We start from the raw sequence: 27,809 nt of genomic DNA on the forward strand, positions 1-27,809 counted from the left end.
AAGTCAGCTCCCCGCTAGGTATATTCTGTAGAAACGAAATGCAATAGTCAATACAGCGGAGATGAGGGCGGTGACCGAGAGGCACACAATTGCCCGCTCTCATTTTAAAGGCCGGGGGCTCATTCGTGACCATACTGGAGGGCTGCCTGGAGTAGGCAGTGACTAGAGTCCTAGAAGCTGGAATTGGATATCTGACTTGCCTGTCATATTTCGGTTCGCCCTCCCCTACTTGGCACCCTACACCCCACATTCTTTCTAATCCTCCTGCCCTCCCAACTCCCACACCCTACCCCCATCAACGCTCCTGGAATTTTGGACTTAGCTATTTTTAAAACAGTCAACTCAGTAGCCACCTCCCTCCCCCGCTCAGCTGTCCAGTGCCCCAGCCAGCCATATACTCCCCCTTCCCCCCACACCAGCCCTTCTCTGGCTCCCTGACCTCACTGAGGTTGCAGCAGGCCTGGGGGCCTAGGGGAGACATGGAGAAAGAGACGGGGGATCCCCTGGCTGGAGCCGACCAGCAGAGTAGGCAGTCATGGCCGGAGAACGGGATGTCAGAGTAATGTTTGGCCTCTGGAAACAGTAAGTCAAAATGAAATTGCAATTCCTTTAATACGCTTTTGGATTGAAGTGAGACTTTCACAGAATTACAACAGATATCTCTGGTCCAAAAGCTACGATCTCTTCCAGGATAAGGTGCCCCCATCTGCATTCCTCCGTCTGTCTGATTTCTTTCTGGCCTCGAGCCACTCCAAGTTTAAGCCTCGGGCTCCCCTCGGGCAGTTTCAGCTCTCTCTTCACCTGGTTCCCTCCAGGCTTCCGAGGAGGCCGCCTTCCTTAGCAGGAGTGTCCCACGTCCTGAGTCTGTGGTTTTCTCATCAAGGCCAAATTTAGCCTCACATGATTAGTCATGACATTCGTCTACCCCGTCCCCGCTTAGCGGTGCCCTTCGCATTGGGCTTCCAAGGATGGTGGCCACTCCTCGTCAAAAATTATTTCTCCCCACAACTCCAGACCTGCGGTCCTATTCTCCCTCCTGTGCCCGTCCCCCAGGCGTACCCTTACCCCAGGGGAGGCAGGCCCCTCCCCAAGTCCTCTCCTCGTCCAGAGACTGAGAACTTCTAAGTTTGCAAAGGGAAGGTTAACGGGAAAAGCGATTCCTCAGCCAGGTTTGGAAATACTCAAGAGCTTTGGACTCCGTGCCAGCAGGTGTTGTGCGTGCGTGGGTTGCACTCAGTTATCCGATGAGAGAGGGGCTATCACTGCAGCTCTCTGGAACAAATGAAAAGAAATCAGCGCCCCTTTTTATTTGAATATTGAGGGATGGGTATTCTACCATTACTCGTTCTTGCTGAAAATTCTAACCCAAAGGGAGTAAAAAAGAAAGAATGATTCCCTCCTGATGGGGAGAGGCAAATAAGAGGTATGTTTCTGAAGCACTTTTCAGATCCTAAGTCCATTGGGGAACCTATAATTCTATTGGGGAACCTACTGGAACGGTCGGATCTGATCTGTCCCCATGACTCCTCCGTTTTGGACATTTCTGCTGTTTTGGTAGCTCAGAATGGGGCAACACAGTGGACTCTGCCCCCCACCCCGGGGCCATTCAACGTTCCTTCCACCCCCGCCCAGGGGTGTTGCATAAGGCACCTTAAAGTGGCCACAGAACAGGGCACGGAGGTCTAACCGCCACACGCACAGTTCAGGGAGCCCCCTTCTCCCCAAACTCTGGTCTGTGTACCCTTTTCTTGACCTTCCCACATTCCCTTCACATCATCCATAACAGCCTTCGACGTTCCTCTCTCCCCACGCCCAGTCTCTTACAGGACGGCCAGCCAACGTCCACCAGGTAGGACAGCCATCCGCTGGGAAGAGCTGGAGCCTGCGGGGACCTGGCTGGATAGGTATGGGGGATCCAGGCCAGTGCCCTAGTCCCCGGGCCCCCCATGGCAGTCCCCCGACTCTAAGCACCCTCACTCTCCTGCTGCTCCTCTGTGGATATGGTAAGGAGGGGCTAGGGGAGGGTGTGGGGGGCCTAGAAGGCAGGCTGCTCTCGAGGGTGGGCATGTGAGCATGAGGGAGTGAGAAGAATGGGTGCCAGGGGTCACCCCCACTCTCAAGCAGGTCCATACTATTTCCCATTCCGCTTGGGGAAGGGGAGAGCTATAGCGGGCTCATCCATTTTAGCAAAACTGAGCGAGGACAGCAGTAGGGAGCTGGGGGCTGGGCCTTGAGCCTTCAGTGGTTTCAGGAGGGGCTGGCATGCCCTGATGAGATGGGGGCGGGGGGGCAAACTCCGATAGAGCGGGGCTCTGGGCACCATCTCGATCCTCCCGCGTCTGCCCCCAGCTCACTCTCAGTGCAAGATCCTGCGCTGCAATGCGGAGTACGTGTCGTCCACCCTGAGCCTCCGAGGCGGGGGCTCCCCCGGGGCGCTCCGAGGGGCCGGCGGCGGGGGCCGGGGCGCCGGGGGCTCCAGCGGCCTCTGCCGGGCGCTGCGCTCCTACGCGCTGTGCACGCGGCGCACGGCGCGCACCTGCCGCGGGGACCTCGCCTTCCACTCGGCGGTGCACGGCATCGAGGACCTGATGATCCAGCACAACTGCTCCCGCCAGGGCCCCACGGCCCCGCCCCCGGCCCGCGGCCCCGCCCTGCCCGGCGCCGGCCCCGCGCCCCCCTCCGGCCCCGCCGCCCCCGACCCCTGCGACTACGCGGGCCGCTTCGCCCGGCTGCACGGCCGGCCCCCCGGCTTCCTGCACTGCGCCTCCTTCGGGGACCCCCACGTGCGCAGCTTCCACCACCACTTCCACACGTGCCGGGTGCGGGGCGCGTGGCCGCTGCTGGACAACGACTTCCTCTTCGTCCAGGCCACCAGCTCCCCCGTGGCCCCCGGCGCCAACGCCACCGCCACCCGCAAGGTCAGGACCCGGTCGCTCCCGGGACCCTCTCCCGGCGCCCAGCCCAGCCCACTGTCCCCGGGCGAGGCTCCCAGCCCCCGCCCCGCCCTCTCCGCCGTCACCGCGTCCTGCAGACACCGCTCCTGTGCATCCCTGTCCCTGGGGGGGGGGTCCACTCAAGTTCAAAGCCACTGCAGACAGTGGGGAGGGGAGAGCCGAGAGCCCTGAGCCTTCCCCTGCGGGAGCTGCTGAGACTGAGGCCAAGGGGAGAGGGGGCTGAGCAGGGATGGGGATGGGGGAGAGGGGGACCCCGCCAGGAGACCCGTCGGAGGCCTGGCTGCGGGGCGAGGGTGCCCGGCCCCGAGTGAACCGCCTCCCTCTCGCCCCCCAGCTCACCATCATCTTTAAGAACATGCAGGAGTGCATCGACCAGAAGGTCTACCAGGCGGAGGTGGGCAACCTGCCCGCCGCCTTTGAAGACGGTTCCGTCAACGGCGGGGACCGGCCGGGGGGCTCCAGCCTGTCCATCCGCTCGGCGAGCCCCGGGAGCCACGTGGAGATCCGCGCGGCCTACATCGGCACCACGGTGGTGGTGCGGCAGGCGGCCGGGCAGCTCTCCTTCGCCATCCGGGTGGCGGAGGACGTGGCCCGCGCCTTCTCGGCCGAGCAGGACCTGCAGCTCTGCGTGGGCGGGTGCCCCCCGAGCCAGCGGCTGTCCCCCGCCGAGCGCGGCCTCCGGGGGGCGCTGCCCGCGGACGCTGCCCGGCGGCTGTGCAAGGAGGGGCTGCCGGTGGAAGACGCCTACTTCCATTCCTGCGTCTTCGACGTTCTCATCTCCGGGGACCCCAACTTCACCGTGGCCGCGCGGGCTGCTCTGGAGGACGCCCGCGCTTTCCTGCCGGACCTCGAGAAGCTGCACCTCTTCCCCGCCGACGCCGGCGCCCCCCTGGCCCCCGCCGCGCTCCCAGCCCCGCTGCTCCCCGGCCTCTTGGTTCTGTGGCTTTGCGCTCAGTAACTAGGCCCTGAGCCCTGGGTTGGGCTGGACATGACTTGGGGATAGAGATTGGCAGGGACGAGCAGAAAGAATCGCGGAAGGACCCTGGCCGGTTTGGCTCAGTGGATAGAGCATCCGCCTGCGGACTGAAGGGTCCAGGGTTCGATTCACGTCAAGAGCACATGCCGGGTGGGTTCGATCCCCAAGAGGCTGTGCAGGAGGCAGCCCATCAGTGATTCTCTCTCATCATTGATGTTTCTCTCTCTCTCTCCCTTCCTTCACTGAAGGAAACAGTGGGGACTGGGAGACACGTGAAACAATGACATTTATCCAGAGTTAGACAAGGCTGCAGCCAGCGGTGTGGAAATAAGGATTCTGGGGGTTTCTGCATCCCAGACCCCCTTAGGGACTCTGCACCACCAGTTTCCTGGTCCCCTTTCCAGTCGGTGAGCTGCCCCAGTCCATCTGCTCCTGGGGCTCACCCCTACCCACCCACCAGCTTAGAGGTTAGAGTGGCCCTGAGGATCCCTAGAAAACGGAAAGGTTGAGACTTTTAACAGGAAAGAACTGAAAGAGGAAAGTTTGACCGTTACCCATAAAAACACACTGGTTTCCTCCGAGGAAGAATGGTTCGGGAAAGGAGTTTATCTGATGAACACGGAGGGCGATGTGTTTGGCTTTCTGGGTTCAGACGTGAAGTGGGGGGGCGGGGGGCGGGGGGGTCTGGATCTTCGTTGGAAGGAACCTCTGCCCCCGGAGAATGGCACCGGCAGGAAAGAAGCCATCACCCCGCCCCCCGCTCACCCGCTGTTAAAGCTGTGGGTGGTCCCTGTCCTCGCTGCCTGCGCGGAATCTCTTCACCGCGGAATCTCTTCACCGATGCTCCGGTGAGTAAAGACCAGGTGCTCACAGAGGGCGCAGGGGCATCAGACGCGGCTTCTGCCCTCGGGAAGGTCACAGGCTCCTAGGGAGACTGGGGAGCGGGTGCTACTCACTGCATCCTACCGCACTGGGAGTTCTGCCGGGAAGGGGGCTGGAGAGACTAATAATAATAATAATAATAATAATAATAATAATAGGTATAGGGGAGATGGGATTGGAAGAGACCTTCGAAGGTCGGGTAGGACTTGCATTGGTAGGGACCTTCCAGGCAATGGCAACCGGAGTGAAGCATAGATTCATGAGTCAGTGAAGCAACCAGCGACCTGGGCAGGAAGTAGAGGAATACCAGGGTACGGTGGGCAGAGGACAGATTGTGAAGGCCTTGAGAGTGGAGCCAAGGAGTTAAATTCAAATAAATTCATTGATGGAGGCCTTAAAGCCTGTCAGGCAAGGCTCTGAACTCAGGTTGTTGTGTTGTGAATCCTCACCTGAGGATATTTTCCTACTGCTTTTCAGAGCGGGTGAAAGGGAAGGAAGGAAGGAAAGAAGGAGAGAGAGAGAGAGAGAGAGAGAGAGAGAGAGAGAGAGAGAGGAGAGACACATCAATTGGTTGCCTCCTGCACATACCCAACCGGAAATCGGACCCGACACCCTTCAGTGCCTGGGCTGACACTAACCATTTAGCACCCCGACAGGGCTGTTCTATACACTTTTAAATTATTAGTTCATTTAATCCTCACAGCTCTCTAAGGAAGGTAATATTTTCATCTCTATTTTTACATAAGGGGCCTGAGGATCAGGAAGATTTAGCAACTCGCCCACAGTCATGCAGCTAATAAATGGCAGAGCCAGAAACGGAACCCAAGCAGTTCAGCTCTACAGCCTTAACTAGTAACCGCTAGACCGCGGTTCTCAACCTGTGGGTCGCGACCCCTGTAGCAGTCAAACGACCCTTTCACAGGGGTCGCCTAAGACCATCCTGCATATCAGATATTTACATGACGATTCATAACAGCAGCAACATTACAGTTATGAAGTAGCAATGAAAACAATTTTATGGTTGGGTCACAACATGAGGAACTGTATTTAAAGGGCCAGAAGGTTGGAACCACTGCACTAGACTGTATTGAAGAGGAATCCGAGAGCCACTTGCCTTTGGTTGGGAAGCTGGGCAGAAAGGGGAGCTGTGACAGGGCTACCACCACAGAAGCGACCTCTTCTTCTGTCACATGAAACCCCGAAGAAGAGCCGGGGGCCGGGGGAGCCCGAAGTTGAAGGAATCTAGTTTGTAGAAGAGAAGACTAGAGAATAAAAGCTATTCTAGTTCAGGTCTAAAGCTGCTCTGAACAAAATGACTTAGGAGGTACCTTTTATATTCAGTACGTCCCCCCTCTTTTCCTGGGCCTGTCCCTCACCTACTCAGGTGTTGACACTTATGTCGCCCCCCTTCTCTCAGCCTCACCCACCTGCCCATTCTCCCCAGAACACATCTACACACTGGCCAGTGCCTACCAGGCAGGGTGGCTAACGGGTCTGCCATTCCAGATTTCTTTAGCAATTCCCCATCCCCAGCTCCTCCTCTCCACCTGCTCTAAGGACCACAGCCACTCGGCCATTCCATCAGAGCACAGTCTCATTTCTGAAATGACCTTCGGTTAATCTAGAAAGCAATCTGTTCTAATGGGAGGAAATGAGAAGAAAAATATCTAGGGCTCTCCCTTCCCATTCAGATTACAGGCATTTTCACTCAAAACATCTTTTTAAGAAACTGCTCCTTATATTGGTTCTCTTAACTCACCAGAGTCACTTTACCCCTCCGATTTGGGAATCGCTAGTAAATTAAGAATTATATAGCCAACTGGTGAAAGCAATGGTTTAATGACACCTGTCAGGTAACCCTGCTTCCTTTGCCCACATTTAGGGTTATCCCTCTTACCAACGCAGGACTTGAAAAGGGGTAGGTCAGCCTGCGGACTGAGAGTCCCGGGTTGGATTCTGGTCAAGAGCACGTAGCTGGATTTCAGGCTCAATCCCCGGCCTGGCTGGTCAGCGCAGTGCAGGAGATGACCGATTGATGTGACTCTTGCACATGGATTTCTCTCACTCTCTCTTCTCCTCCCTTCCACACTCTCTAAAAATCAATGGGAACATATCCTTGGCTGAGGATTAACAAAAAAAAGGGGGGGGGGGGAGTAAGGGAGTCATTCAAAATAAGCACTTGAAAAGATGCTCCTGCCCTAACCGGTTTGGCTCAGTGGATAGAGCGTCGGCCTGCAGGCTTAAGGGTCCCAGGTTCGATTCTGGTCAAGGGCATGTACCTTGGTTGCGGGCACATACCCAGTAGGGAGTGTGCAGGAGGCAGCTGAATTGATGTTCCTCTCTCATCAATGTTTATAACTCTCTATCCCTCTCCCTTCCTCTCTGTAAAAAATCAATAAAATATATTTTAAAAAAAAGAAAAGAAAAGATGCTCCACATCTTCGTCACCAGGGAAATGCAAATCAAAATAAAACCACAAAGAGAAAATACTACACCCGTTAGAATGGTTACAGTGTAAAAGATTTGACCAGGTCAACTGTTGGCAAGGCGTGTGGCTCTCAGACTCCGCTGGTGGGGATGTAAAGTAGTATAGGGTGTCCCAAACTTCACGCAAGATTTGAATTTTGCCTGAGCATTAACAACAACAAAAAATAAAAGCCTAATTTTACTTGGTTTATTGAATCAGATTCTAATATCTGTTGCCCTTTGATTTCAATCCCTTCAATTTGATAAGCATTACCAAGTACCAATTATGGCCCAGGAGCAGGGACAATGAAGACCAGTGAAGACCAGGGCTTTGCAAAGCCGTGGAGGCCATTTCCCCGATGTCCTATTCCATACATAACCTTATACTGTATACTTTATGAATCAATAAAAAATTACAATTTTTAATTATTAACCTGTGTTTTCTATCATAATTACTTCTTGCGTGAATTTTGGGACACCCTATATGACCACTTTGTAAAAACAATTGGGCAGTCTTTTTAAAAGCTACGTAAACACTTACCATACAGTTGAAACATTCCACTTCTGAATATTGACCCAAGCGAAACGATAACATGTTTCTATGCAAAGACTTGCATACCAATGTCCATAGTCGTCTTGTTTGAAATAACCAAAAACTGGAAGCAAGCCAAATGTTCCTCAGTAAGTGAATGGATACACCGATTGTGGTAAACGCATACAACAGAATACCACTAAGCAATAAGATGAAATAAACTACGGGCCCACACAGCATGATGAATTTCAAAATAATAACGCAAGTGAAAGAAGCCAAACAACAACAAAAAGGAGTACTTACGGTATGCTTCCATTTATATAAAATGATAGGAAGTGCAAACTAATATAAAGTGACAGAACAGAGATCAGTGGTTGCCTGGGAAGGGGTAGAGGGAGGGTGGGAAGGCGGGATGGCCAGCGTGGCTTAGTGGTTGAGCAGCAATCTATGAACCAGGAGGTCATGGTTCAATTCCCGGTCAGGGCACATGCCTGGGTTTCGGGCTCCATCCCCAGTGAGGGGTGTGCAGGAGGCAGCCAATCAGTGATTCTCCCTCATCATTGATGTTTCTATCTCTCTGCCTCTCTCCCTTCCTCTCTGAAATCAATAAAATAATTTTTTAAAAAGGGGTGGGGGGAGGACAGGAGCAGGCTGGAAGAGGTTAATGGGGGGGAAAGGAGGACCTATGTAATACTTTCAACAATAAAGATTAAAAAAAAAAAAAACCGGGTGTGTGTGTGGGGGGGGAAATGCCCACAATACAAAAAGATACAAACACACACACACACACACACACACACACACACACACACACAAAAACAGGGGGTGGGGGCATGAGGAAACAAACATTTGGGAGTAACATGTTCATTATCTTGAGTGTAGTAACAATTTCAGGGGTGTACATATGTCATAATGTTGCAAAAGACCAAAGAAATACCAAGCACGCTTCCTAGAGAAAGGGAGGGACCCCGTTTATTAGCACTAGTGAACTCCGGGAATAATTTCCAAATCAGAGTGAAGAAACATGCAGAGAGCCTGTCTATATATATCCCGCTGGGGTCTTTGTCTTGCAGGTATGGTTCCGCCCCCTTGTGGGCTTACAGGAAGGCCCCAGGTGTTGGGGGTCCCCAGGCCATATCCGCTGATCTGTCCTGGGGCCAGCGATAATGACCTCCCCCCACCCCCAGGGCAGTGCATTGTTCACAGTTTTTATGGCCTGACACGCCTTGCAAGACCAGTTTCCTCCTCAATAAAACATGAAATTATACACTTCAGCTATGTGTAGTTTATCATACATCAATTACACCCAATAAAGCTGTAGATTTTTGTTTACAAGTGGGTAACCAGCTTTCCCTCTTCCTCTGATGGATCAGACAAAAGCTTAGAAAGACCAGAACATGGAAAGAAAGTAATACAGCACAGACTTTCCTCCTCCTAGGAACACACAGAAAAGAAAAAGATGACGGGGCCAGGGAAGAGAATATCTAATGACTTTATATTCTCTCTTCTAACTCTTGTCCTAAGGACCACATTCCTTCCTCCAGATTGTCAGAGGCCAGAGAAAGGACATTTCCTGGTTTAAAAACATCTACCCTGTGCCTCATAATTCTGCCTTTCCACTCCACCTACAGTCAGCAGGTGGCGCTGGTGACTAAAAAGAAGTATTCGGGATGAGGAAGGTCTCCAGGAAAAAGAAAATTAATTTCTCAGGTTATCTGACATGTTGCCCATTTGAGAGAAAATATTAATAACCATTTGGTAGAACGGTCATTTCAGAAATAAATTTAAGATCGGTGCATAGCCCTGACCGGTTTGGCTCAGTGGATGGAGTGTCGGCCTTCGGACTCAAGGGTCTCAGCTTCGATTCTGGTCAAGGGGAGGTGTGCTGGAGGCAGCTGATTGATGTTTCTCTCTCATTGATGTTTCTAACTCTCTGTCCCTCTCCCTTCCTCTCTGAAATCTATAATAATAATAATAATAATGTAATACTGTCCATTGATGTAGCCAAAATTGCGATATAACTCTATTGGAAGGATGAGGTAAAAGAAAAGGGAAGGTAGGTACACAATGGGATGTAAAATGCTTAAAATTTCAATTACTGTAATAAAAATAGAGTAGGTATGTCTAATGTTTCTAAATTAAGAAATAAAAGAACCATGTAGTTTAGAAATATAAAGTAAATAACAGATTAAAAAGCTGAAATTATTGAAAGAGATAATTCAGTAGAGAGACCTGAGATGTGCTACGTTTTGTGTATTAAGTACTATATGATTTCAACCACATTATGTTTCCTTATTTTGATTTTTCAGAGAGAGGGTATTTCCACCTTAGCCAGTCCTGAGCTTTGCCCCTTAACTTCTCAAACTTGTGGGCACCGCAACCACTTCCCAGATCCACCCAACTCCTCCCCACCCTCCTCATATACTTCATGGCAAGCTCCTTCCCACATTTTTTCTCGAGGAAAGAGGAGAGTCCAGTAAGTACAGTTCTCAAAACCAGTGCCAAGAAGCTGCGCCAGCACGAAGGGGGAACAGAAGACAGGACATTAGAAAATACAAGTCCTTTCTTCATTTTCCTGCTGCTCCCACACCGAATTATTCATCATCCTCCTGACAGTTCATAGGAAGGAACAAGTTAAATATGTTTCCTGAGATAAAATTTGTGTTTGAATAGAGGGTGGGTTTTAAGAAAGAGAAAGAGAAATCAGAAAGGAAAACTAGATTCTGCCGCCACTATGAGCTATTTTGGAATCATTCTTTGCTATTGGTTCAAAGACCAAATAATTTTAATATCAAGGGGATTTTGTTTGCTTTTTAAATATATTTTTATTGATTTCAGAGAGAAAGGGAGAAGGAGGAAGGGAGGGAGGGAGGGAGAGAGAGAGAGAGAGAGGAAATGATGCAGGCCCCCCACTGGGAATGCAGCCAACAAGCAGGGCATGTGCCCTGACCAGAATTGAACCGTGACCTCCTGGTTCATAGGCCAACACTCAATCACTGTACCACACCGGCCTGGCTATCAAGGGTTTTGTATAGTCAGTCTTGAAACAGCACTGTTTTTCTACTCATACCTCTAAGACACTAGCTAACTCAGATTTTTAAAAAATGAATCGGCCTCTTCATTTTGCCCTGCTACTCCACCTCATCCCAGCCAAGAACTGAAAGCCCCGTTGCTAAAACTATAGCAACTGAAACGGAAAATGTTCTGCCATAATTTTATTTTCTCTTTGTGAAGGTCACTGACCTTCATCTACCACAACCAAGCCTGCAGCCAGGGAGGAATTCCATCAGCACAGGAGAAGCAACCAAAACCAGAAGGAGGGGCAATGGCCTGGGCTGTGTGAGCAATCCTATGGGTTACCGTTTGCCCTTCTTTAGAACTGTGGAAGCACCTAAACTGTGCCAGGCCATAAGACAACATGGTTCCTATCTTTGGGGAGCTCAGTTTAGTGGGAAGGAATAGTCAGATAAACATAATTACAAGATAAACCATCAATATGCATAACATATAGCCCTGCCGGTTTGGCTCAGTGGATAGAGCATCAGCCTGCAAACTGAAGGGTCCCGGGTTCGATTCTGGTCAAGAGCAGGTACCTCGGTGCAGCTCAACCCAGAGGGCAACCAATCGATGTTTCTGTCTCTCCCCCTCCCTTCCACTCTCTCTAAAAATCAATGGAAAAATGTCCTAAAAATATCCTCAGGTGAGGAATATATATATACACACACACACACACATGCAAAACATATAGAAGCATGTCCAACATGCTGTAGGAATACAAAGGTGACAATTAAGTCTAAACAGAAGATGACTTAAAAAAAATCAAAGTAGAAAGATCTTTGAACCATATAAATCAGATGAATTTTGTCCTAAGTTGTGTGAACTTGGGCAAGTCATTTGAACTCTCCGAATCACAATATACGCTCTACAAAACATCTGCGGCCTATCTAGTGAGAGTCAATTGCTTGTGCAATTTCTTTCTTTCTTTCTTTTTTTTACACTGATTTTAGAGAGGGAGGGAGGGGGAGAGAGAGACATTGATGGGTTGCCTCCTGTATGTGGGATCAAACCCACGACCTTCAGATGCAGCGGATGATGCTCCAGGCAACTGAGCCTCGCGGCCACGGCTGGGCAGGTCTTTATAACACACTGTACAGTTGTCTCCATGTTCACTATACATGTTATTCACAGAGGAAGCGTTGTTAACTGTTAGTCTGGATAAAAAACAAAACAACTTTTAGCATGTGGCTTCTTCTCTCAGTCATGAACACCATGTTCCTTTCTCTGCTTCTTTTTCTCACGATCAAAGAATCATCTTCGCCTCTCAGGGAGCCGTTCGGGTCAAGTTTCAAGTCTCTGAAAACCATCTGTGTTTTTGAGACAATTCTTGGACTAAGGATCTTGACAGTACATTCACTTACCCACTGGGTGGCAGGGCTGAGCCAACTGGATTACTGAATTGTGTAAGAAAGAAAAAAATTCTCAGAAAAGGGGAAGTTGGGTTAAGCACGCAATGTCCTGTCTCCCTGGTGCTTATAAACATGAACACCGTCCAATTTTCCCCTCACAGAAAAACAAACCCTCACCCCTCACCGCCTTGCCACCCTCGCTCTGCTACACATTTGGACCGTGGCCTCTGAGGAGAGACCGGTTATGTATGTTACAGGGGAACAGAAGGAACTGAGGTTGAGGTTTAAAAGCAACAATACCAGGTTCCGCATGAGCGGCACACTGTGTGGGAGGCGGTCAGACGGACGTGAGCAGAGCCAGGACGATGGGCCGGGCACAGAAGCTTGCCAGGGCAGGAACCCTGGGAAGCAACCCCACGGCTGCCCTCAGGACCAGCTGCATTGGATAAAGCTCTGCCCTGGAGACCACCAATCAAGCCCAACGCTGAAAGGACACACCTGGAAAGCTGCTGAACATGCTACTGGGGTCTTCCCCTGGGACCGCCCCTAAGCTTTCCACCCGGAACCCTGAGGAGCCCAGCTGGTGTGGCTCAGTGGCTGAGCGTAGACCTAGGAAGCAGGAGGTTGTGGTTCCATTCCCAGTCAGGGCACATGCCCGGGTTGTGGGCTTGATCCCCTGTGGGACAGGCGGCCCTATCGATGGTTCGCTCTCATTATTGATGTTTCTATCTCTCCCTCTCTCTTCCTCTCTGAAATACATATATATATATTAAACCCTTAGGACAGAGGACCCAGGGCACTCTCCCTCCAGGGAGCCTTCCCTTCTCCTGCGTCATGCCCGCGCCCCCCCGCCCCCCAGGTCATTACCATTAGCCATTAGCTTCCACACTCCAAGCTCCAAGGGCCCTTCCTGTACCTCTATAACTTGTATAATCAGCCCATTTCTTCTACAAATTACTGCTTCCACCTCTGTGATTTTATAAATAAGTGTTTTAATCTTGGCTCTGAATTCTTTCCCAGCCAGAACCCAAGTCCCAAGGCTGCTGAGCCCAGGTCCGGTGTGACCCCCACGGGTCTAACACCAGGTGCCCTTCCTGCCACCCCACAGCAATTCTAGTCCAGAGCCACACCCCTATCGATTCAACTTATATTTAATAATAATTGTACTCTATGAAATGTACTCTGCTAGGTGCTATGAAGAAGACAAAGATCTTTTAAACGGACATAGTTCCTTCTCTCTAGGAATTCATTATCTGAGAGAAATGAAATTTACATGCAAGTTCCATGTGAGAAATATAAACACTATGCTATGGAATCCCCAGAAGAGAATGAAATCCTCTTGGTTACAAGGCAAAAGATGAGGGGATCGGGAATCAAGAAAGATTTCAGAAAGGAACAGTCGTTTGGCCGTCCACCAAGAAGCAGAGACGGGAGGAGGGCCCAGCATTCCAGGTAGAGAGGAAAGCATAAACAAAGGCAGAGAAAGATGTATTGGAGGAACAGTGAGTACTCAGGTTTGGCTGAGGTATCGGGTACATGCAAAGGAAGTAGAGAGAAATGAGACTGAACGTTTTGTTGTGGCCAATTTGTGAAGGCTTTTCACGGCAAGTCAAAGCGTGTGAAGTTGACTCAGTTAAACAGTGGGTTTGGGAGCCTCACGGGAACAGACAGAAACTCAATTTTAATAGATTTAGTCAAGGTCTATAGATTATAGCATAAATATCAGTTAAAAGCTATTAAAATAATCTAGGCAAAAGTAACAAGGACATGAATCAGAGTGGTGGGATAAGAGATAAGAGATAATTCTAGAATCACTAGAAAGGTAGCTTTCATAGAATCGGGCAGCTGACTGGCTGTGGGGATGTCAGAGGAAGGAATCAGAGGCCATTCCTGGATTCTAAGCCTTGATAACAGAGGGAATGCATAACGGTTCCCTTAAAAGAAACCAGTGTGGCTCAGTGGTTGAGCATCGACCTATGAACCAGGAGGTCACGGTTCGATTCCTGGTTGGGGCACATGCCTGGGATGTGGGCTCGATCCCCAGTGGGGAGCATGCAGGAGGCAGCTGACCAAGGGTTCTCTCTCATCATTGATGTTTCTACCTCTCTCTCCCTGTGCCTTCAGCTCTGAAATCAATAAAAAAAAATATTAAAAAAAAGAAACCAGGGAAGAACTGAATTTGAACACAGGGGCAAGATTCTGAATTCCATACTGGACAAGTTAAATCTGAGATGCCAGCTGGAATTTTGGAGACAGCCTAAAGGGAGAGTGTAGATGTCTACATGAGTGATGGACAGGTGGGCGAACCGAAGAACGAAGCTTGAAGGAAAAAAAGCCGGGGGATGGGGGGAGAGGCAGGAGAAGGGCCAAAAACAAGCCCTTAAGAAAAGCTTTCAGTGCCACAGAAAAAAAAGAAATTACTAGCAAAGGAGAAAGGAGAAAGTCCAAACGCAAGAGGAATGTTTAAATTTTTAAGAGATGGCAGTTTTCAAATTACATAGGAGTCAAGGGGAATGAGGCCTAAAAAAACACTCTAGTTTCCCATGAAACCTTGACAAAAACTGTCTCGGTGGCAGCAGAAACCACACTAAAAGGGACGAGTTTAGTCAACAGAGAAAGTGGTATAAGTTTGATAGTAAAGACAAGACAACAGATGGGGTGATAGCAGAGAAGGGATTACCTTTTGTTCATATACTAAGGCCACTTTAAGAAATATCTTAAACGAGTCAGCAATAGATCTGAACAAATTAATTCATCTCCTCTCCCCAGCTTTCCCTAAAGTTGGGGGACTCCTAGATCTCTGATCTTTCCTCAATTTAGTAGAACAACGGGTCCCCCAAACATGAAATGTGGTCTTCCAGGCGAGTTTTTTTTTTTTTTTTTAAATTTAGGTATAGTTGACACACAGAATATTAGTTTCAGGTGTACAACATAATGATCCAATATTTTTGTATATTGTGAAATGTTCACCACAATAAGTCTAGTTAATGTCTATCACTGTACATAATTATAGCATTTTTTCTTGTGATGAGAACTTTTAGAATCTATTCTCTCAGTAACTTTCAAATATGAGATACAGTACTTTTAACTATATAGTCACCATGCTGTACCTTATATCCCCATGACTTGTTTTATAACTAGAAGTTTATTCCTTCTGACTTTGTTTACCCATTTTGCCCAACCCCCACCTCCAGCAACCATCGATCTGTTCAGATGAGGTATTTTTAATAATTAAAGCTAAAGTAGGCCCTGGCCGGGTAGCTGGCTGGTTAGAGCGTTGTCCTGATACACCAAGGTTGTGTGGTTTGATCCAGATCAGGGCACATGCACGAATCAACCAATAAATGCATAAATAAGTGGAATGACATTCCTCTCTCCAATCAATCAATAAACAACAATTTTTTTAAAGCTAAACTTAAATAAAAGACACCCTCACAAAGCCTCCTAGAGACAACTGTAGATTAAGTATTAAGAATCCTGGTTTTGGCCTGGCCTGCATGGTTCAGTGGTTGCGTGAACCAGGAGGTCACGGTTCAATTCCCTGTCAGGGCACTAGCCCAGGTTGCAGGCTAGATCCCCAGGGTGGGTGGCAGGAGGCAGCTGACCGACGATTCTCTCTCATCGTTGATGTTTCTATCTCTCTCTCCCTCTCCCTTCCTCTCTGAAATCAATAAATATATATACACATATTAAAAAAAAAAAAGAATCCTGGTTTTGAAGAGTGGCTCCACCAGATACTAGTTTCGTGTCTTAGGGCAAGTCATTTAATTAAAATAATGCAACTGGCTTAGAAAAAAAGACAGCTAGAGTCCCCCTTAATTCTTAACGTTTTAAGTCTTGTCTGAATCCTTTACAGTGAACATCAAACAAGATACTGTGCGAAAGCCCTGAGGCAGGACCACACGTTGGAAAGAGTACATACAGTACTTTATAGATCAGACGCACCTGGTTCAAGCTCTTGCTCTACTTAACAAAATCTGTGACCTCAGGCAAATTACTTAACCCCAAGCCTGATTTCATCAACCCTGAGTCACAAGGTTATTCTAAGAATTAAATGAAATAATCTAACCTTAAATCCTTGCTGGAACAAGATGACAGATGAATTTGTTGCCAACGTCAGAAACACTCAAACTTGTAGCCAAACTGGTGACAGTTGCTAGGAAGCAAAATCTCAACGGATCGAGAAAATGCTCTGGAAAATAGTTTTGCACCTTATTTTATAAATTACAGTCAAAAGAGAAGGCGGAAATGGATTACATGACATGTATTGGTGATAGATTAGGGAGGTAGGAGAAAGCAAATCGGCGGCTGGTGAGACCTCTGGGATTAGATAAAAAGTAAAATGATAGACACTCCTTTTACACAGGTGGGTACAGGATAGTTAACAGTCAACAACATGATAACATTAGCGGTGAGGGGATCTGTGGCCCCGAGCTACTCTGACATTCCAAAGGAATGTTATTGTAGGTGCAAATAGACAATAGACAGGCTCAGTTAAGGTAAAGACTGAGTTTTGTCGGGGAAGATTCTAGCCAAGGACATGACCGCCTGCTTAAAGAGTTTTAATTTCAGACCATCATCTTATGTGGTTACTTTAGGTCTGGAGTTTGTAAGGCTGCCGTGCAGGCCTTGCCTGAGCTTGTCAGGTTTAGTATGTGGCCCCTCTTTGTCCGCATTCTAAATAAAAAATAATTGAGATAATTACATAAAGTACCTGGTCCTTACAGGTGCTCAATAAATGACAAAAAAAAAAAAAGTCATTTTGAACTCAAAATGCTACACAATTATTAATGTGTTCTTATTTATCTATAAGTTGGAGGCAGTCTCAATCCCACACTCTCTTTCAAACCTCTATTTGCCTCTCTCTAACATGACATTCCCTAGGGGAGTGGGAAAGGGGGTGGTTAGTTAAGAGTAAAGGCCCTGGCTGGTGTGGCTCAGTTGGTTGAGCGGTGTCCTGAACTCTGACAGGTCACTGGCCGATTCCTGGTCAGAGCACATACCCAGGTTGATCCAGGGCGTGTACAGGAAGCAACTAATTGATGTTTTTCCTCACATCGATGTTTCTCTCTCCTCTCCCTTCTTCTCCCTCTAAATTCAATTTAAAAAAAGAGAGAGAGAAAGTAAAAGGGAAGCTTACTCTTTGTGAAGGTGACAGAAATGATCAAAAAGACAAAGAAAGGGGTTTGTTTTCCCTTAGGAGCTAGGAGTCTTTAGAGTTCTTGAATGTTTGTCAGGCCAGAGGTTAAAGACAAGAGAAATGCAACCAGTCCCTCGTCTGACTGGTACCAAGTGCTGGGCGCTTCGCCCCCTACTCAGCCTCCTCCAGTCAAGCAAACAAGTCCCCACCGCGTTTCCTATTGGCACTGGGACTGACGAGGGCGGGGAGGGAGCAGGTAGAGACGATCGAACTTGCAGAACTGCTGGAGGTAGCCCTCACTTTGCTGCTTGCTCCTCCCGGATCTGCCCCTTTTCTCCCCCGCACCCCACAAGTGTTTGCACCCTGTTTTCAAGACAGGAGTTCACAAGGTTTTTTCTTCCTCCCAGCCAGGAACTGAGAAAGAGGAATCCGGGGGCAGATTTTTATCTGAATTCCAGGCTATTGGGTGAAAGGTCGCAAACAACTCTGTCCAGGAGGGTTCCCTTCCAGAACATGCCTTGGCTGCAGGCCTGGTTGGCAGCTGCTGCCAAACCGAAATAGTTTTTTGGCATTTAAGGAAACCCAGACATTTCACAGAGCAAACAAGAGGTCTGTACTGAAAGAAAGAAGAAACCGAAGCCCAAGAGAGGAACTTAGAGCAAGAGAAAATCGTATTAAATTTTTTAAAATTAAAAAATTCAGTACTTCATAGGTGTGCCCAAATACTTCCCTTTTTATAAGATGTCCCAACTCAACACCACCCTGATCGACTAATATTTCTTCCATCCCCTCAAAATGTACCTAGTTACATATCACACATTATCTAACAACATTTGTGTATTTCTTTGTAATCATTTTAATGTTTCATCTTATGTACACTTTCATACCCAAACTAAAAATTCTCCCAAAGCCATAATATTGAATTTAAAAAAAATTTTTTTTAGTGAAAGTCACACCTTTGCTGCTCCAGATAATTCAATGAATATTGTGAATGACCCAAAAACAACTCAGGCCTCATTGGTTAACTTTCTAGAACAGGGTGTTGCCTCTAACTCATACACCCTAAGGATCGACATGTTCCCTTTTTTGTTCGTGGGAATTGATGTGTGTGTATATATGTATGTGTGTGTGTGTTTCCAACAGTCTTGATGCCCGATTCTTGGGCTTGCTTAATACTGAGGTTGAATTGTAACTTGTTAGCCTTAGGATGTCAACCGAGTTAGGGGGTTTGAGGAAGAAGGATTCTTAACAGCAATGAAAAGCCTTTTTTTTTTTTGCTGATAGGGTAGAATTTCTGTATGTTCTAATGCTTTTTACTCACTTCCTCATCTCAATCTTGGGGACTTTATCTTCCTCTTTCTAGTACAAGAAATGAGGTAATGATCACCTGATGCCCGACAGGAACCTGAGGGGCTCAAGAATCAAGGAAAAGGTGAAGAATCCCAGCAACTGTGCATGCAAATTTTTCTCATCACACTTGTCAGTTCTCAGGAGTCAGCTCCTGACCTAAGGCATTTCATGGCCAGCCAGGGAGAGGCCCATCTGACAGACAAACGACTCTCCTTTGGTTTGACATATCACCTTTTGATGACCCTTCTGTCTTCTATTTCCTTTCTTACTAATTCAAATAGGTTAGGAAAAAACTTTTAAAAGAGAGAAATTCTTCCTGCAAATAGGAATATGACCATCTCATCCACTAACACTTTGGTTATAAACAAGAGAACTTTCCTGTGTTTAAAAATATATATATTTATTAACGAGAGAGAGAGAGAGAGAGAGAGAGAGAGAGAGAGAGAGATCAAGTTCTTGTTCCACTTATTTATGGGCCCATTGGTTAATTCTCGTACATGCCCTGTCTAGGGATCAAACCCACAACCTTGGTGTATTGGGACAATGCCCTAACCAAGGACATACCAGGCCAGGGCGAGAACTGAGAACTTTCCTGCTTTTAACTACCTTGGAGCCTGGGAGCGGGGTAGGCCACAGATTTAGGAACACGCCTTTGATTAATGACTTGAAGAGGCGATGAAGACCAAAAAGAAGCGAAAGTAACCCAGGAAGAAAGGGAAAAGAGTGAACCATCCGTTCTTGCCGCTTTCCTGGAAAAGCAACGAGGGAGATAATGAGAACCTAAGGGTCGCCTCAGTGAAGAGGTCAGGAGGTAGTTGGGGAAGCAGACACCGTGTTCCCCAACTTTGCAGGTAGGAACTGCAGCGATGAGGGATCAGCAACAGGATGTGAACACGCCCTGACTGTTTCCGTTCCAGAGAACAGACTGCAGGGTACGGGTGAAGAACAGGGTACAGGGATGAAGAACAGCACAGGCCTCCAGCCCGGAGCCCCGAGCCAGGAGCGGGGCGGGGGGAGGAGGGGTAGAAGTGGGGGGGAGTGTCAGTCCCACACACCCGCTTCCCAAGGACTTGGAAAGAGGTTTAAAACTGGTGGCCGGTTCTCCTTGCCTTGAATGTCTTTGCTTGTTAATAAAGATGCCGACCCCGTCCCCAGCCCCCGCTACCGTGTCCTTAGAGCTGCGGGATAGGTTTTCACGCGACCTGCAGCTGGGAATGCGCGGCGCCTCTGCACCCACCGCCCCGGCCGAGGCGAGCGCGAAACTCCCTCCTCAGCACTTTTCCGCTGCCTCCAACCGCGCCCCAGCCCAGACGCGTCCTCGCCCGGCCGCCCGCCCTCCCGCCCTCCGAAGGCCGCTGGCCCTGGATGCGTTTTAGGGTCAGCGAGGTTCTTCTCTCATGGAGCCTAGGGGAGCCCGCCCCGCAGCCCCCTCCCCAGGCAGCTCCCCGCAGCCCCCTCCCCGCACCCCTCTCCCAGCAGCTCCCTTCCAGGCAGCTCCCCGCACACCCCTCCCTGAAGCCCCCTCCCCGCACCCCTCTCCCAGCAGCTCCCTTCCAGACAGCTCCCCGCACATCCCTCCCCGCAGCCCCCTCCCCAGGCAGCTCCCCGCACATCCCTCCCCACAGCCCCCTCCCCAGACAGCTCCCCGCACATCCCTCCCCGCAGCCCCCTCCCAGACAGCTCCCCGCACATCCCTCCCCGCAGACAGCTCCCCGCAGCCCCCTCCCCGCACCCCTCTCCCAGCAGCTCCCTTCCAGGCAGCTCCCCGCACCCCTCTCCCAGCAGCTCCCTTCCAGGCAGCTCCCCGCACACCTCTCCCCCGCACATCCCTTCCCGCAGCCCCCTCCCAGGCAGCTCCCCGCACATCCCTCCCCGCAGCCCCTCCCCGAGGCAGCTCCCGCCACCGCCTCCCCGCAGCCCCCGCACCCCCTTCCCGACAGCTCCCCGCACCCCCCTCCCGGAGGCCACAGAGCACAACAACCATTTTCCCCGCCAGGAGCACACGGTGTCCACGCACCGCGGCGGCGTCGCTGATTGGCCAGGCCCCTGGTAAACAAGCGGCGGGCAGCCAATGGGAGGGCTGTGCACGAGGGCAGCACGCGCCGCGGGGCCCGGGCGGCGGGGCCGGGGCCGCTATAAAAGCGCGGTTTCCGGCCGCGGCGGCAGCGCCCTGGTTTCTGCGGACTGAACACCCACCAGCCGCCGAGCCCCGCGCCCCCAGCTGTGCTCCCGTTGGAATCCTTTGCATCGCCAACAGCTGCCCTTGTTCGGACACCTTTTCCAAAGTTGCCGAGAGTTGCAGAGGGAACTGCTCTTCCGTCCTTTTAAAGCGCCCGTGGATTTAGGGTTTTGTGACCCCCACGACCCGCACTCGTTGCTCCCCAGCCGACCCCGCCCGATCATGGTGGTGTTCAAGAAGATCAAGTCTTTCGAGGTGGTCTTCACCGACCCCGAGAAGGTGTACTGCAGCGGGGAGAAGGTGGCCGGCCGGGTCACCGTGGAGGTGTGTGAGGTGACGCGGGTCAAGGCCGTCCGGGTGCTGGCCTGCGGGGTGGCCAAGGTGCTGTGGCTGCACGGGTCCCAGCAGTGCAAGCAGACCCTGGAGTACCTGCGCTACGAGGACACGCTGCTGCTGGAGGACCAGCCGACAGGTGAGCTCCGGGGTTCTCTGCGGAGGGGGTGGGGGTTTGGGGAGTTGATTTGAGAAGTTTGAAAGGAATACATGGAGCTTCTAAATGCTCTAAGTTGCTCCGGTTGAGCGGTTTGTGTTGTGTCCCTATATTTTAAGTTTTAAATTTGCAAACCCTTCCCCCCCGCCCTCAAAAAAGGTCAATTTGTCCTATTTCTTAGAGTGATCCTGCGGGATTTTGCCTTAGTTATTTAAAGATTTTTTTTTTTTTTTTTTGGTATGCATAAGTTACTCTTTGCTGTTTGAGACGATAGCGGCTTAATTTTAAACGTTGCAAGTTTTTGCCCAACAAAATGCATCAGAATTTCTCAGTGAAGAACATAAGGGATGGAAATGGGGGTGCTACAATAGATCCTGCGTGCTGCCCAAGAATTCTTATCACACAGATGCGTTTTAAGTGTAACAGGAAACCTAACGGGTATCGCCTTTCTCTCCCTGCAGGTGAGAATGAGATGGTTATCATGAGACCTGGAAACAAATATGAGTACAAGTTTGGCTTTGAGCTTCCTCAGGGGTAGGTATCAGCCAAGTGCATCTTTGGACTTTTCTATCTCAAGATCTTCCCCTCACTTGATCCTGGAGAGTATTTTTAAATTGTTTCCTTTTTCTTGACACAGGCCTCTGGGAACATCCTTCAAAGGAAAATACGGGCATGTAGACTACTGGGTAAAGGCTTTCCTTGATCGCCCCAGCCAGCCAACGCAAGAGACAAAGAAAAGCTTTGAAGTGGTGGATCTAGTGGATATCAATACCCCTGATCTGATGGTGAGGTTCAGTTTAAGATTCTATTCTCTTGGGTCTCAGGGATGATAAGTCACATGTCCTGGGCATTAGATTGAAACACCTTAGTGTTTCAAGTTCTAAGTCATCAAGGTGGGAGGGAAAGCTGCCTGCTCAGGGGTGGAAAGTAAAGAGAAGCGTAGAGCCTGGCGCTGGTGTGGTTCAGTTGGTTGGAGGGTCAGCCTGTGCATCGAAGGGTCTCGGGTTCAATCCCCAGTCAGGGCGAGGTCAGGGAGAATTTGGGAGGCAACCGATATATGCTTCTCTCTCCCTTTCTGTTCCTCTCTTCCAAAAAACATAGTCTTTAAAAAAAAAAAAGCAGAGAAAGTGTCTCCAGAAAGTCTCAAATCAACCCCCTCTCTTCTACATAGGCTCCCGTGTCTGCTAAAAAGGAGAAGAAAGTGTCCTGCATGTTCATTCCTGATGGGCGGGTGTCTGTCTCTGCCCGAATCGACAGAAAAGGATTTTGTGAAGGTAAAAGCCTAAGTCCTGACAAAATAGAAACTGTGGGTTTTGGGGGTGAGGGCAGGGCAGGGGCAGAAGGAAAGTCATCAACTGTACTTAGCATCAGCTTCATCTTTCTTGTTGCTAGGTGACGAGATTTCCATCCATGCCGACTTTGAAAACACATGTTCCCGAATCGTGGTTCCCAAAGCTGCCATCGTGGCCCGCCACACTTACCTTGCCAACGGCCAGACCAAGGTGCTGACGCAGAAGCTGTCATCTGTCAGAGGCAATCACATCATCTCCGGAACCTGTGCATCATGGCGTGGCAAGAGCCTCCGGGTGCAGAAGATCAGGCCTTCCATCTTGGGCTGCAACATCCTCCGAGTTGAATATTTCCTGCTGGTGAGTGGGGCAGGGTGGGCCTGGAGAGAGCGATTGTTCACCTGTCGGAACAGCAGTGGTGTTTTCCCCAGACCTCCCGTCTAACAAACTGCCAACTTCCTTTCTAGATCTATGTTAGCGTCCCTGGCTCCAAGAAAGTCATTCTGGACCTGCCCCTGGTGATTGGCAGCAGGTCGGGTCTGAGCAGCCGCACGTCCAGCATGGCCAGCCAGACCAGCTCCGAGATGAGTTGGGTAGATCTCAACCTCCCTGATACCCCAGAAGGTGAGCCAGACCCAATGTCTTAGCCCTAGGGCCTGCTTGGGTGTGTAAAATTGGGACGGTTGGCCATGTCTGGGCCAGGTTTCTCATCCCCAACCTCTCTCTGTCCAGCTCCTCCTTGCTATATGGATATCATTCCTGAAGACCACCGGTTGGAGAGCCCCACCACTCCTCTGCTAGACGACACAGATGGCTCTCAAGACAGCCCTATTTTTATGTATGCACCTGAGTTCAAGTTCATCCCACCACCTACCTACACGGAGGTGAGAATTGTCATTTGACCACTGCATTTGTTCCAAACCTCCTATAGGAAGTTGAGTTGGAGGGATTCCTAAAGTGGGGTTTTTTTTTAGTTTTCACTGAAACTAAAATGTTTTCGTTCTTCCTCCCAGGTGGATCCCTGCATCCTCAACAACAATGTGCAGTGAGCATGTGGGAGAGAAGAAGCAGCTGTATCTACTTGTTTCTTTCCGCCTCTTCCTGGACTCTTACTTTTTCAGAGACTCAACAGTCTCTACAGTGGGCTTGGTCCACCCCAGCCTCTGACTCCCCAGCGTAGGAGGTGACCAGCAGGCAGTCTAGTCTCCTGGGCCTTAAAGGATGCACACCCATCCTCAGCCAGCCAAGATGTTGTGATGTCGGAGTGTTTGCTAGATGGGTTTAAAAACATAGGCCCATCCCATTTTCTGAGATCGCCTTGAAAATTGAGGCATATTGAGTAGTTTTGAATGGCCTCCTGGCATGGTCTTCCCAAGATTTTTTTGCAGGGGAATATATATATAGATCGTTATAATGATACCAGATCATGAACGTCTATATCATGTGGAACAGAATCAATGTAGCAAACTGGGAAAATGGAAAAGGGGAAAAATCATATTCAAAACTTTGGGAAAAGGAGGTTCTTAAAATCATCCTTGCCCTTTGTAAACTTACAGCAAAAAAAAAAAAAAAAAAAAAAAAACGCTCCAAAGCTGATTGGGTCTGGACTTTGGAGAGCTGTGTGAACTAAAGGGAAGAAGCTCTAAGGCGGTCTTTGCTTAGAATGTATTCCATCTGGCAGAAAGCATTAATAGCCATGCCCCACCAAAGGTCTTCTAAGCCATTCTCAGAGCCTATTGCACTGTGTTCTGTTGCAAACGTCTTTATATGGGAGAACGTGTTTTTCCTTTCATGTGACTCCTTGGGATTGATTCTGAGGTGATGTGTTTAGCACTTTAGTTCCTGTCATGTTACTCTTTTCTATCTCAAAACGTAAACTAAAACTGGTCTACTACGTCTCTAGATAGAAGCACAAGGACAAAGAAGTTGCTCATGACTGTTGAGACTTTGTCCCAGTGAACAGAATTCTGTAATTCTGGCACTCCAGCTGTCTGAGAGGGGTTGCTGCCACCAGCCTTGCCCACGGTGACTTCTCCTCACCAAGGAGAAGCTAGATCGGGATGCCCAGCCCTGGTCAGAGCCTCCGGACGTTGCCGTGAGAAACCCGAGGGCAAGTCTCCACAAAAGCCCCGGCTCCCCTCTCCAGGGTTGGGAGGCGGGGGATGCTGACAGCCCCTCTCCCTGCAGCCTTTAGCACTTTGTTCCCTCTCCTGTGTCAGAGCACTGAGCTCCACCCTTTTCTGAGAAAGCATGTGGACTGAAGGTGGTTTAATGTTTTTTTAATTGTGTATCTTTTTGTATGATTAAAAAAACTATATTTTGTACTTAACCAGATATATTTTCACCCCATGTAGGGGATATTCTTTGTAAAAAATAAATAAAGTTTTTTCATGGCAAAAACTGTTTCCTTGTCTGTGAGATGGTATTGGAGAAGTTATTAGAAAGTGTGCCTCGCCCTGGCCGGGTAGCTCAGTTGGTTAGAGTGTCATCCCAATGCGCCATGGTTGTGGGTTCAATCCCCCGTCAGGGAATGTACAAGATTCAACCAATTAATGCATAAATGAGTGGAACAACAAACCAATGTCTCCCAATAAATAATAAGTAAACTTTTTTAAAAAGTGCCCAAAGGAGCGTTTCTCCTACTTCACAATTCATTCTTGAAAACCCTCAGATTATTACCTATCGACCCTAATGAGTATAGTCAGAATGGGGGTTGGAGAGCTGGAGAGGGAAGACATTGGCGCTATATAAAAATCATATTCAAAACTTTGGGAAAAGGAGGTTCTTAAAATGGTCTTTTCCAATGCAGTAAGGAACTAGCTGGGATCTGGTGATCTAAGCTAGTTTTCTACATGTATAGTTAATCATTATTAAAGTCCTTCAATTTTGGAGTGCATGAGCTTTTTTTTTTTTTTTTTTTTTTTTTAGTGAGCTTTTAAAAAACAAGAAAACAAGGTTTGTGAGGGGAATTGGTAGGAAAGGTTTACAGTTCCAGATTTTATCATTTGGCTTCATCATGGTGTCTCCCCAGTGTAAACCTGGTTTATATAAAGACAAAATAACTATTCAGGACTTAAGGATTTAGTTATGAATATTCTTTTTTAAAATGGATTTTTAGAGGAAAGGAGAGAAACATCAATTTGTTCCATTTATGCACTCATTGGTTGATTTTTTTTAAGTGAATGGGTTTTTTGTTTTCCTTATGTATTTTTTAAAATATATTTTTATTGATTTCAGAGAGGAAGGGGGAGGTAGATAGAAACATCAATGATGAGAGAGAATCAATCCCTGATCAGCTCCCTCCTGCATCGAGCCCACAACCCAGGCATGTGTCCTTGCCTGTAATCAAACCTGGGGCTCTTTAGTCCACAGGCCGATGCTCAATCCACTGAGCCAAACCAGCTAGGGCTCTTACTGTATTTTTTAAGTTTATTTCAGAGACAGAGCAGAAGGGAGAGGGGGAGAGAAACATCAATGTGAGAGAGAAGCACCAATCAGCTGCCTCCTGCTTGTCCCCTACCAGGAATCAAGCCCCCAAAACCCAGGCATGTGCCCTGACTGGAATCAAACCAGCAACCTTTTGGTGCACGGGACAACACCCAACCAACTGAGCTACACTGGCCAGGGCTCATTGGTTGATTCTTGTATGTGCCCTGACCTGGGATCGAACCCACAACCTTGGGAAAGTGCTCTAACCAACTGAGCTACCCGGCCAGGGCTTAAATTCTTTGAAGGCTGCTCCCATGTTTTATCTCTGCAGTTTGTACCTTTCCAAGCGTATAATCATAATAGTAAATGTTTGCTGAATACTCAACTCCACCCTCATCCCTTAGGATATGTTATGCTTGAGCAGTTCCTATTTCTTCCTTGTAGGGTAATAACAATAGATTGACACCACGTAATTGCACCTCTAATTGAAATGATTTTTATTATTCCTAAAGGGGTGACTCGGATGGAAACCCTGAAATGGCAGGCCTTAATGTACTTCTGATTTCTGGCTCATTTAAACCTTTGTAGGCAGATCTAGTCCTGGCCGTTATTTGGGGTTCGGCTTTTCTGTGGACTCGCACATGCTAATTCCAAACCTCGGATTCCTGGAAATTCATAAAATCCATGTAATGGAACAGAAAGTGAAATTGAAAAGATGCCTTTCCCCTCCCGTCTTTGTGTGCTTGTGTCTGTTTTTCATTCTCAGTAGCTCTTTCCTGGCTCTCTCTGTTTTTCCTTACCCAGGTGTCAAAGTCTCCAGCTCTTTATAGCCTTCACTTTGACCCCAGCCGCCTACTTTCCCTGCCTATTCAAGAATTTAGTGGCTCTGCCGTTTTTCAAATCCGAGACCAGGAAACTAGGTCAAAGTTGATGGAAAAGTTTTTTCTGCAGCTGGTTCTCCAGGGACTGGAGAGGTGGCGGAGAACAAGAGCAAGACAGAGGGCAGACAAAGGATGAAGCGACCATGGAGCACAAAGCCCTGTTGTTTGTGTACACAACCTGGCGACTGTACCTGATCTGAGGAGGGGATGATGGGGAGAGTAGATAACATACCCAGGTCTGCTGGAGAGTTGAGCCTTGAAAAGCCAGAACACATGCATCCCGTCCTGTTACCCACATACCTCAAATCCAGCACTTGCCCGATAGAACGTTCTATGATGATGTAGATGTTCTATATCTGTGCTAACGTGACAGCCGTGTGGCTGCTGAGCTCTGAGATGTGGCTACTGAGACTGAAGAACTGGATTTTTAGTTTTGAACTTACTTTAAATTTAATAAGCTTTGTGGACCAAAAGGGGCCGCATGCTAACCTCAGGAGAGGCGCGCATGGCAGCCTTGCAAACTCAGAGACCTAAAGTAACCACAAAGGATGGTCTGAAATGAAAACTTTTTAACTAAAAGCAGTTTGTCATGTCCTAGGCTGGGATCTTCCCTGACGTAGATCAATCTTTACCTTAACTGAGCCTGTCTATTGTCTTTTTGCATCTATGATAACATATTGGAATGTCAAAGTCATTTTCCTTTTTCCGGACCCCTTAAAGCACAGGCCCTGCTCTTCGGTGGCCACAAATCCCCTCATTATTATTGAGTTCATTGTTGACTGTCTTTTACATCCTGTACCCGCCTAATAAAAGAGGTACAATTCAATCCCAGAGG

General features: G+C 48.8%; 2 protein-coding genes across 2 annotated transcripts; both read left to right on the forward strand.

Annotated features, from left to right (window-relative positions):
• Window positions 1-447: 447 nt before the first annotated feature.
• HJV (hemojuvelin BMP co-receptor) lies at window positions 448-8,489 on the forward strand. The gene is made up of 4 exons (XM_070396474.1): window positions 448-582; window positions 1,817-2,003; window positions 2,350-2,918; window positions 3,289-8,489. The coding sequence occupies exons 2-4, from the start codon at window positions 1,907-1,909 to the stop codon at window positions 3,910-3,912; spliced, it is 1,290 nt and encodes a 429-aa protein (XP_070252575.1). The 5' UTR covers window positions 448-582; window positions 1,817-1,906; the 3' UTR covers window positions 3,913-8,489.
• A 12,387-nt stretch (window positions 8,490-20,876) lies between these two features.
• Window positions 20,877-25,064, forward strand: TXNIP (thioredoxin interacting protein). The gene is made up of 8 exons (XM_070396990.1): window positions 20,877-21,357; window positions 21,837-21,909; window positions 22,013-22,160; window positions 22,547-22,649; window positions 22,768-23,024; window positions 23,132-23,288; window positions 23,397-23,548; window positions 23,678-25,064. Exons 1-8 carry the CDS (start codon window positions 21,108-21,110, stop codon window positions 23,711-23,713), a joined length of 1,176 nt encoding a protein of 391 aa, XP_070253091.1. The 5' UTR covers window positions 20,877-21,107; the 3' UTR covers window positions 23,714-25,064.
• Window positions 25,065-27,809: the final 2,745 nt, after the last annotated feature.

The sequence above is a fragment of the Myotis yumanensis genome, unplaced genomic scaffold, assembly GCF_028538775.1.
Source record: "Myotis yumanensis isolate MYYU_CA2020_CCGP unplaced genomic scaffold, mMyoYum1.0.hap1 SCAF_17, whole genome shotgun sequence".
NCBI lineage: Eukaryota > Metazoa > Chordata > Mammalia > Chiroptera > Vespertilionidae > Myotis > Myotis yumanensis.